General features: G+C 39.5%; 1 protein-coding gene across 1 annotated transcript in view; it reads right to left on the reverse strand.

Annotated features, from left to right (window-relative positions):
• Window positions 1-602: 602 nt before the first annotated feature.
• The window catches only part of tep1 (telomerase-associated protein 1), a 41,479-nt gene continuing 30,631 nt past the window's right edge, over window positions 603-11,450 (reverse strand). Inside the window, exons 42-55 of the mRNA XM_008299238.1 lie at window positions 10,771-10,922; window positions 9,290-9,397; window positions 9,074-9,178; window positions 8,788-8,917; window positions 8,594-8,679; window positions 8,300-8,423; window positions 6,419-6,549; window positions 6,202-6,326; window positions 4,583-4,720; window positions 4,111-4,210; window positions 3,621-3,765; window positions 2,966-3,048; window positions 1,489-1,593; window positions 603-1,127 (exon numbers count right to left, since the gene is read on the reverse strand). Coding sequence (XP_008297460.1) covers window positions 1,008-1,127; window positions 1,489-1,593; window positions 2,966-3,048; window positions 3,621-3,765; window positions 4,111-4,210; window positions 4,583-4,720; window positions 6,202-6,326; window positions 6,419-6,549; window positions 8,300-8,423; window positions 8,594-8,679; window positions 8,788-8,917; window positions 9,074-9,178; window positions 9,290-9,397; window positions 10,771-10,922 — 1,652 coding nt within the window. The 3' untranslated portion in view covers window positions 603-1,007. The remainder of the gene's footprint in view (window positions 1,128-1,488; window positions 1,594-2,965; window positions 3,049-3,620; window positions 3,766-4,110; window positions 4,211-4,582; window positions 4,721-6,201; window positions 6,327-6,418; window positions 6,550-8,299; window positions 8,424-8,593; window positions 8,680-8,787; window positions 8,918-9,073; window positions 9,179-9,289; window positions 9,398-10,770; window positions 10,923-11,450) is intronic.

The raw sequence follows: 11,450 nt of genomic DNA on the forward strand, positions 1-11,450 counted from the left end.
AACTGCCAAAATATTATCTAACACAAACTCACATACATGTAGAAAACAACTTTTTTTTTTTTTATGTACATTTAAAAGCACTTTTCTAGTCCCTGCAGACCCTGTCCCCTTGTACCCTGACTGACTACATTAGACCAAACAAATACAACACAATAGCAACATGTTGGTGTTTAGTCTGCAGGCAAAAGAGATGCTTTGAAATATATTATGATTTTTTTTATGATCTCATAAAGATTTATATTTTTATTCATTTATGGATAAATAATTAAAAATTTGTAACACTTCCTGCTGTTTTATTTACTGAACATACTTTATTGCACTTTGCTGTGGTTGATTGTCAACAGTAATGTCAACTCAGTGCAGATAACAAGAGTTGTAAAAGTATTAGCTGCTGGTACACTTTCTCTCACAGATTTACTTTACACGATTGAAGCAAATTTTGAAAAAAAAAATCTATTTGCAAATTAGCTTTTATTTAATAAAACCTATCAGCTCTTAATTATTTGAAATCTGGTTAATACTTATTTAACATACAGAAATAAAAAACGTCAGAAATAAGATCTGAGTTGGTTAAAATATTTAAACAAACGACAACAAAGAGATGATTTGAACAGCATTTAATGCAAGAAAAAAAAGGCGAATATAGTGTTTTCCAAACCCATTCTAGTGTTCCATATTCTTCTTTTCACTCATCACAATCATTAAAGAGCTCATTAATAAATCCAGCACATACAAACTTTAACTGATCATATATTCAAGTCTCCTTATTTTCTAGACTTGCTTGTTACTAATCTAAATCAAAGGCACGTGTAAACATAAAGCGGAGTGTTATTACATAAACACTCATCTCTGTAAATATTTCAGCTTCTTCTTTTTCAGACAATTTATTGCACATTGCGTGTATTTGAAGCAAAGAAAAAGAGAACATCCCAGACAATCTTTGGTTAGTGCAGCGTTTAAGTGCGATTCTTAAATCTTGATAATTGAAGTGCATAACATGGAGAGGGTTATTCTTTCCAGGAGAGAAAGTAGACTTTTCCTTCTCCGTCAGCGCAGATCAGCTCAGTGGGGTTTCTTGGATTCACCTCCAAACTCAGAACCGGACCTCCACAAACAAACATTCCCACCTGAAGGAAGAAAGGCAGCAAGAGAGAGTGAAGAGGAGGGAGGATAAATTCAATAAAAAGGATTCTGTATGTGGCAACCCAGTTATTCCTACTGAGGACAAAATATTTTAGTCACAAATACAAAATTTCACTTTAATTTCATTGAACAGACATCACTGTAAACAAGTGTTGGGGACTATTTTTAGCTGTGGATTAACACGCGTTTGTTGCTCTGTTAAGTATTTCAGGCAGCAGCAGTGTTTGCAGGACAAACTCAAAATAACCTCCAGTGTACGTCAGAGGAATAAGATTTACTGGACTTCAAACACAAGCGCAACATAAGTTAGAAAGACCAAATTTATCCTTGAAGACTAAAACGCACCTGTTTCTTAGTGTTTCTGTCCCACAGCTTCACCGTCCGGTCGTAGGAGGCCGAGATGATGGTGGTTTTGGTGACTCTCAGCTCAGTGATCCTCTCGCTGTGAGCCTGAAGATAAAACATCATCGTCAATAAAACCACTGACAGTTATTTATGACGCTTGTTTTTATGTCCTGCCACATGAGAAATACTGGCACACGGCTGCTTTCTTATCTCAGATTCAAATAAAGGTTTACATTCAATAAAGAACCCATTTTTCAACAAATATGACAATTAAATGGTTGTAAAAGCCATTTTTCAAAGCAAAAACTGCACTCATGCTGGTTTCCTCTAAAATGGGAGAATCATCACTTCTTTACACTTGTATGTTTAAGTTGTGTCAAGATGTCACCTTGAGTTCTCTGACTTTTTTTTTGTTATTTAATGACATTATGTGAACTTAATTGACCATTAATTGCAACCTTCTTTTGAACTCTCATCCTACCATCATATTTAATACAAAAGTGCTGCTTACTGGGGTCCCTTTGGATACCCAAGAAAAAAATTAGTATCAAATATTCCAGCAAAACTTAACCACCTTTTCCCAAAACATTGTTAGTTAAGTAACATTTGGAAATTAAAGGTGGCTCGGTGGTTAGCATCGTTGCCTCGCAGCAAAAAGGTCGCCAGTTCGCATCCCGGTGAGGACACCCGGGATCTTTCTGCGTGGAGTCTCCATGTTCTCCCCGTGCAGCGTGGGTTCTCTCCGGGTTCTCCAGCTTCCTCCCACACAGTCCAAAAACATGTTGAGGTTAATTGGTGATTCTAAATTGTCCGTAGGTGTGAATGTGAGTGTGCTTGGTTGTCTGTCTCTAAGTGTAGCCCTGTGATAGACTGGTGACCTGTCCAGGGTGTCCCCTGCCTTCACCCTAAGTCAGCTGGGATAGACTCCAGCCCCCCATGACCCCAGTGAGGACTAAGTGGTGTATAGATAATGGATGGATGGATAATAGTTTAAACAACATCTTAGTTTAGGAACAGCAGTATTAATTTCTTTACATTACCGACACAGTGACTCAACTGTCCTGACAACACAAAACTCTTTAAATTAGGTCTCTACGGCAAACATGAATTCATTCCATCTATTAAAACTGCATATGAACAAGTGGGTGCTGTTGACTAGGGTCCTTCATAACCTTAATACATTGGTATATTTTTAAAAAGCACTAATTAAAACATAAACTAATGACATACAGAGACTAGGAACAAAATGATTTGCAAACAAAGCCATGAAAAATTGCAATGGTGGAATAAAGCACCTGTGAGATATGATCAAAAGTTCGTACAATGAGGGTTAAAGTTCACAAACCTGTAAATGTAAAATATGAAAACATACAGCAATACAGTTTACTGCTTGCAGAAAACGTTCTTGTTTTTCCCCCCTTCAGTTAAACACTGATATCTCGTATTAAGTTTCAGGGTTGAGTCTCTCGGCTCTCACCAGCTTCATGTCGCTCCAGGACAAAAGCTGTGGAGGCTGATTGAACCACATGTTGCCCTTCACGTCTCCACACACCACAAAGTCTGAAAGACAGACAACACATCGCACATTCACTAAAATATAAAGAACAAACGAAAAAGCATCATCGTAGCTGTCATTTTAGTCACTGTTGTTATACTTCACAACACCACGACTAGAGCCATCAGTTGATCGTTCAATAGAAAAACTCTGCACATTATCAAGTTCTCTACATGAACAAGATTCTGAGCAATATCAGTATTTTCTACTTCCAGGAGAATCTGTGTAATATCAATATTTTCCACATTCAATACCCGAATTTCCAAACATGGAAGAATCTGTACAACGTCAGCAGCTACTGATGTTCTGACACTGCAGCTGTAAAACTGAACATTTCCCCTCTGCGGATTAAATAAAGGCTTTTGTCAGTTTTACAGCAAAATGCAAAACGTTTCCCAGTTCCAGCCAGTCATTTGTTCATACATGACATTTAGGACGTCTTGAACAGGTAATTTTATGACACTGTATTGACAATTAGTCGAGTGTGACGCTCATTTTCTGAGACCAAAATTTTCCTTTGTTGTGAACATAATCCAAATAGTAACCGATACAGAAAATGCTCCAGCTGTGCTTGTACCGTTGTCCACAGTTGCGGCCGTCACCAGGCTTCCCTTTTTCTTTTTCTTCTTCGTCTCCTCCTCCTCCTCCTCCTCCTCCCCCTCGTGCTTCAAGACCAGTGAGCAGAAGCTTGAATATTCAAGAGTACCGGGGCCCATGACAAACTGCAAAGAAACAGGACAATGCTGTCAGTAGTAATTCGTTTTAAACTATTCTATTATATATTATATAAACTATGAAGTCTGTGCTGCAGGACAGGAGACTGAATTAGCTCTGAATGAAGATGAGCTGCAGGACACAGCAGAAGGGGAAAACTGTTTTTTCTTAATGCAGGACGCTTTGCAATAATAAAGAAAGTACATATCTTATTGACATCTTTAAAGTCGCCTTACATTCTTCATCTAACTTTTTGCAGCTCTAAAGAGCAAATCCAGTTGAAAATGATGGTGAATAAAGTTTGCTTAACGTGCAGCACTGACGACACCAATGAAATGCCGAGTAAAACTCACAAAGAAGCCGATGGTTACGTCGCTCCCTTGTGCGCCCACCAGCCAACAACTTTTGTCGTCGTTACGAACAAACCCCCGAATGAGGACTTGACTGCTCCAACTGAAAGAGACGCGAGGCGCTTTTAGGGTTACTCTAAAAAGAACACCTCTCAGTGGATAAGACACAAAAGTAAACATGTATAGAACTGAGCCAGTCTATGGTATCAATACAACAAGATGTGGTCCTGTTAGTTACATTTTACATGAAATACACATGTTCACCAGCACACTGGAGCCATGAATTATCTCAAGTCTCAATGTAAAACACTTCAGAAGTTTTGGTCACTTTGACTATAAGCTGGCTGGCCTCTATTCACTTTCCTGTATCTCTAATAACAACAGAAACTAGACTCACAGACAAAACTCAAGACCTGCTGCAATTAACTTGGACAATAATCGATTAAAACAAGATGAAACAGAAATGTCCACGTACTTGTTGACTTCACCCCTCCAAGTGACTTGACATGACGGGTCCTTTATGACTCCATTGTGGGAAATACAGATCAGCGTTGAGCAGTAGATGAGCCGAACCACCGGCTCCGACACTTTGAGGGTCGACGTCTTCACCAGACTGCGAGCAGCAGAAACACACAGTAAAGAAGGATTTGTTGTTATGCAGAATTAAACTCACAGCACTTTCTTTGAAACTCCCCTGTTGATGCTCTAAAACTCAGCACAACTCATAATTGGGTTTAATATGTGTATTTGAATCAAATAACAATATTAACTTCAGCGATTCACGCAACGTGGAGCGATTATAACACAACGTCAGTTCATCAGATTCCAGCTGCTGTCATGTTTCTGAAGTTTTGGATGCATTAAAAAAAAATCTGTCCTTATACAAAAGTAGTGTAGAAATCTCTGGGGGAAAAAAAAGAAAATTTAAGGATTGGGGAAGAAGAAGGTGAAAGAAAGTGGAATGAAAGGACGGCATGTGACTATGATATAGATTAAATACCATTATTGCATTAATCTGTATTACATAAAACATATAGGACTTGCTACAGGATTTTAGTTCCCAGACTTTTAGGATCCAGACATTGCATAACAGAGGATCAGGTTTTATTTAACTCTAGTACACTTCTTAGCTTCCCTTCGTAGTATTTGGCTAAATTTGAATAGCATCAGAATTTGCAGACTCTGAGGCGCTGTTCTGAACAAGAGGTGGATTCTAAGAGCTTGAACTTTGAGTCCAACAAATGTCTTCTGAAATCTTTTACGGTGCCCTTCTTCTTCTTCTTCTTCTTCTTTTTTTAAATTAGTGATGATTATTTCAGTTATCATTTTTGTTGTTAAAAAGCAAAATAGAAAACGTGAATTTTTAGTTCTTACGAATTAAATTCAAGTTAAAAAAAATGTGTTGTGTCTTTTAAACGATTTAAAATTTGATTAAAGTTCGATAAGATGCCGTTAAACCTAAACACCAAATCATCCCATCAGAAAGGAATGAAGCTCCTTATTAAAAGCATAAACAGAATATCGGACTTTGTGGTTTAAAGTTAACACTTCCTTGCAAATGTTTGCTGCCATTTTTAGTTTTATTCGGTAGAAGTGACATGCAGCGGGTTTTAATGTGTTTGGTTGCTGCATTCTGCTGAACCTGCATCAGAAATCTATAAAAATTTTGTAGCTAAAAGCATCTTTCAAACCCCTTTTATTTACAACTGAGTGCAATGTGTGTAAATCAAAGTGTTAAACCTCGCTTCATGCCATTTAAACATGTTCTTTTTACAACTAAAAAATAATCTGCAATATATAGCATAGAAATATTTAATTAAATATCACAAATATTAAATATTACAATGCTTTCAATGGTATACAATGTTTTGTAATTTAGGCCGTTTAATGGTCAAAGTGTCTTCTTTAGTTCAAGCCATTAACTGTGATGTTTACACGACTTATTAAGTATATAAGTAATTAAGCATTGATCACAGATTTGTAAAATGAGGCAGGAATACTGCAGAAAAGGATGAAATAAGAGTTTCTTCACCAAAGAACAGTGTTTACGTCCTGTATGCAGCTTCGCATTGGGTTGTTTTTGTTGTTGTTTACCTGGCTGTGCCTAGTTGTTTACTCCACACCAGCTTCCACACGTCCACAGACAAAGACTTCAGGTAGCTGACGGCGAACTGGTGGTCGGGCATCGAGCAGACGGCTGTGATGGGGCTGTTGGACGGCTGGCACGCAAACAGAGGGACGACAAGATGAACACGCACACACATGACGACGACGCACACGCTTAAATCACTGCTGGGGTGCGTTTCCTCACCTGCTTGTGGCCGATCACCGCGTAGTTCTGCCACAGCTCCAGCAAACCCGACTCATAGCCAGCCAGAACCACGTCGTCGTCCTGAGAGACGCACAAAGCTGTGACGGCGCCTCTCTGGCTCGGTGGACTCTCTGATGGGGAAAGACAGGACATGGTCGGTTTTCTAAATGGAACGCCTTCTCCGTATTTAGCAGAACTCATGTATTTATTCCCCATTTAGAGCACTGAGGTCGACCAACATGATGCTCTGGGAAAAACTTGACACCCTGACTTCATCTCTTATTGGTTGTTTCTGTTACCTTTCTTTATTTTATTGTGTTTTTTATTCATATTTGTCTTTTTAGTTTTTGTGTTCTCAAGGGTTTATAATTTTACAGCACTTTGGGTCAACTCCTGTTGTTTTAAATGTGCTTTTAGTTCAGAATCGTATCATTAATAATTCATTCCTGCTGCTAATGTGTGTATACTTTGGTATTTATTAGATTTTATTTATGTGTATTTACCAACAATTCCCACTCATGTTGCTAGTGTAAGAGATTGTCAACGAAATTTCATTATGCTTTTATTTGCACTGACACTAAAAGCATCTTTAATCTCTTGAATAAATTTGACTTTACTTGGACACCAGAGTTGTACAATTAATCATGCTGTATTTGAGCTTCTACCCCAGAGCCATAACAGAACTGAACTCTGCCGAACACTCACACTAACTGTCTGGACCCGAGTACCTACCAGCAACTTAACTACAACCTTATGCACCTTTTATTTATGTATTACGCACTGACAGGATTAAATAAAAGGAATTCTGTTCTATTCTATTCTATTCACAATCTTAAAAACAAAGTACAGCTGCACACTGAATAGATGCTCTCAGGAAAGTTTTCTTTATCATTTACATGCTCTGTCACGTTCATCAGGTAAATCAAATGTTGTCATTGTGCTCAACGAACTGCCGTCTACTCAGCTGTTCTCTAGATCGCTTTCCTCTTTGAGCCTGATAACGTGATATCGTGTTGGGATGTGGATGCACCACCATGAAGCAAACAGTTGCATTTACCCCAATAAAAAAAAGCATCTAATGGCACACAAATACTGTGAAGAGTAAAACATAGTCTTTTTATGTGTGTATTTAATGTCACTTTTCATTTGTGTGAAGAAAATGTTCAACACACAAGCCTCACAGCCTCATTGTCACTTCCTGCTCTTCCTTTCTTTATTATTTATAATGACTATAAATTGCTAAGACTTTATTTTACTTACTTTCCAAACATTTAATATATTGTCAATTACACTATTACAGCTGAACTATAATATTACTGCAAGCAGATTTATATACATCTGTAAGTGTGTATTGATGCCATCTGCTCTGTGTAAGCAGTTCAGCCGAGGAGTCCCTGAATTTTTGACATGCGACTGTTGGTTGCAGCTGAGTCACGAACGGCTTTCCTGTTGCACCTAGGAGCACAGAATTTTTGGTTTTGTACAGAATCTGGTTAAAGTGAAGAATTTATTTTTGGTGGATTTTTGAACAAGACATATTGGATATAGTGATTTTGATGATATACTACAATTTAAAGCTGGAAAGTTGAAAATGAAAGGTTCTGTCTGTTTTAACTGTTTCTTCCTCTAAAAAAATGTGTAATTTTGGCAATTCTTCTACATGCCTTTCAAACCAGCTGTCCGTTTTGTGGTTCAGAAGGTTAAAGCATATAAAAAGTACTGTGTGAATATTAGCAGTGAGTGTCTGCAGTTAAACAAAACAGTACAAAGAAACTTTCTGTGTGACACACTGCTGAAGCTAAACACAGCGTCCTGATGTTTAACCTTCTCCATAAGAGCAGCATCAGTGCACGCTGGTCTGACTGAGGCGAGCTGGTTCACCTGTAGCCCACGACCAGCATCGCAGTGAGCAGTCTTCAGAAACTGACAGGAATTCTTCATCTCCCTTGGGAACGACTCTGTGAATGGCACCGCTGTGACCCTGGAAGGTGCTGAAGTGTTCAACCTGAACATGAAAACATACAGCGAGTTAAAACAAAAAAAAAGTCAGTGGAAGTCCGTTTTTGCCTGCATCAGACACAATCAGTGAATAAATCTGGTGAGACGAGAACAACGACCGTAAACTCTCCTGGACATTAATGTGAGCTGTGAGTCTTGAGACTTTGACTGACGGACCTGAAAGGGTTTCCAGAGCTGCACTGTTCCATCATCAGACGCTGTGAACACGGTCATGTCCTCTGGCTTGGCGTCTTTGTCCTTGCCTTAAAAACAGAGCAAGAACTTTTAAAAGATGAAATCCTAATAGAATTCATTATATTGCACAAAGTGAATAAACGTGTGTGAACCAGGAGGTTTCTCGGGGCCGGTACCTGGGGTCGGGCGGAGGGAGCAGTGGTGGATGCGTTTCTTGTGGGCAGCGATGTGGCAGACTTCCATGCTTGTCTCCCAGTTCCAAACGTGCAGAGCTCCGTCTGCACAGCCGGCCACCACATACTGCTCCTGCACACAGAAACGCCAAACAGCAGGTCAAAAACAGAAGGTACCACTGTTGAATCTCTATACTGTCCACAATCTATGAAGCTCGTTCACTCCACCGACACAGCAGCTACCAACACAAACGCTTAATATCCTCTGACTGACGTATGATTCGCTCACCAGACCGCAGACAGACGAGAGTGGACTCTTCCAGGAGATTTCTTTGAGACACTGACCTGCCTCAAGGTCCCACAAACAAAGTCTCCCATCGTTTGAGGAGCTTATCTGCAATGTAGAGGGAAGCCGGAATGATTGGGACAAGTCCTTTTAGACATATCAGTGAATATAGTCGATATGATGTCAGAGGTTGACATTTCTGTGGTAATGAAGACTCACCGTGCATTTTGGAGTCCAGACGCAGCCGGTGATCCAGTCTCCATGAGAGTGAGGGAGCGACTTGGACAGAGCAGGAGGCGATGCAGTGACGTCCCAAACCATCAGAGCCTGAAACAAACATTTATCGATAACACCAGAGGATCAGTCCAGCTGTGTGACTGCTATGTGGGAAGTTTTGAGGGATTTTATTTGACAAATTCATTTTCATGCTACTTTATACTTGTAAATTTGACATTTTTTTTTACTTCACTACATTTATCTGACCACCTTTGTTACTTTGTAAATGTAAAAGAGAACGTCTGTTTATTTCAACTTGGCGTATTTCCCCATTATTGTAACTGTGTGGGTCACGCTAACTTTGCACTCTTCACTTCTGTTGTAGAGATTCAGGGAATTGAGTGAGCAATCAGTATGAGCTCCCTGCAGCTTTCTAAAGAGAAGCAATTTCTACACTTTAAACAATTGTTTTCGAGTCTGTTAAACACAAGAATTTGTTGCCTTGAACAGACATTTTTGCGAACTGTATCAGGCCTCCCTTTATTCATGGATACTAGCTGGTTGAAGTAATCATTGGCATATTTATCTGCACACCCACAGTTTACTAACTAGTTTGACTTCCACTGTGGGGATGGAAACAGAGCAAATAAGATGACAGGATGTCCTGGAAGGCGACGTAAATAAGGAATCTGGCAGTGTTCCTGCACATACTGCTCTGCTGCGACTGAAGAGGGAAACTGTTGCTGCTAAAGAGCGAGACCTGTTGATGACAGACTTGGAAAAGAGAACTACAACTTCTGATTCTGCTGCTTTGACAAAAAATTGTCAAGCTGCAGATGGAGCATCACTTCTCAAAAATCACCTGATAGAAAAGACAGATTGAGCTCTCAGCCTTCCGTGCAATAAGTAAAAGTCCACATGGTTAGAAAAATGGTCATTCCTTTCAGGTAATTCCTGCCTTTGTTTAGACACAAACACACGTTTAAAATGACTTGTGTACAAATCGTCTCCTTGCAAAGCTCATGCTAATCGCTCCCCGCTAAATGTCATTTCCCTGAATCTCTACAACGGAGGTGAAGAGTGTAACGTAAATGTGACACCTAGAGCCACAATAGCAACAAAGGTGCCAGGTTAAAAAAAACACTAAACTGCAATTCTCTGAAGATTTATGGAGCACAAAATATGAGTCTTGATTGGAAATTGAACTACGCTGAAATGATTATTTGATTAATCTGCAACTATTTTGATAATCATGCTAGTCATTTTCCCATATAAAAAAACAGCTGAGATTTAATGACTCCCAATGTGAGGATGTGTTGCACTTCCTTTTATTTTAATACCTTTCAATTACTGTTTTTGAGGTTTGGAGATTTGGTTAAAGAAAACAATCACTGGTATCAATCCTCTGGGTAACTGTGAGAGCACAATAATCGATCGATTGATAACATAATCAGCTGACTGGTGCATTATCTAAGCACAGGTACCTGATCTTTTCCACCAGACAGCAGCTTTTCACCGTCGGGACTGAAGGCCAAGCAGGTGACTCCTCCAGTGTGGCCCCTCAGCCATGCATGAGGGCCCGATGTGATGTCATCAGCCTTATCGCTCAGCAACCACAGCGCAACGGTGAAGTCATCTAAGTGAAAAGGAAGCACAGGGGGCCAAATTATAGTATATATATTTATATATGAGGAAAAAGATAAAGCGAGTAGCACCTGCAAGATACAACGCAGACATAAGGTTTACACGCCCCCTTAGAAGTTTTCTCCTTTCATTGCTCTTCAACACTGAATCATTATCAATTACATTTTTTTTTTTTGACAAGAACGTGAAATAATCTACTCTCTCTCCCATCTCAGCTTCTAAAGCTTGTCACTCCTTCAGGGGAGTCGTAGGGGGTCTTGGTGGCATCATTCACGACTCTTTGTTTTGCACAGTCAGTCAGGTTTGGAGGACGTCCTGCTCTAGGGCAGGTTTAAGCATGTGCTGCATTCCCTCCATTTCTTTAGCATGGATTTAACTGTACTCCAAGAGATATTCAGGGACTTTCAAGTTTTCTTGACTTATCCCCTGAGTTATGCTTTTCAACAAACTTTTCACAGAGTTGCTCGGTGTGTTTTATGTCTTCATGGTGTGGTTATAGCCAGGAGTACTGATTCACCAG

Source organism: Stegastes partitus, unplaced genomic scaffold, assembly GCF_000690725.1.
Source record: "Stegastes partitus isolate 25-593 unplaced genomic scaffold, Stegastes_partitus-1.0.2 Scaffold1394, whole genome shotgun sequence".
Lineage (NCBI taxonomy): Eukaryota > Metazoa > Chordata > Actinopteri > Pomacentridae > Stegastes > Stegastes partitus.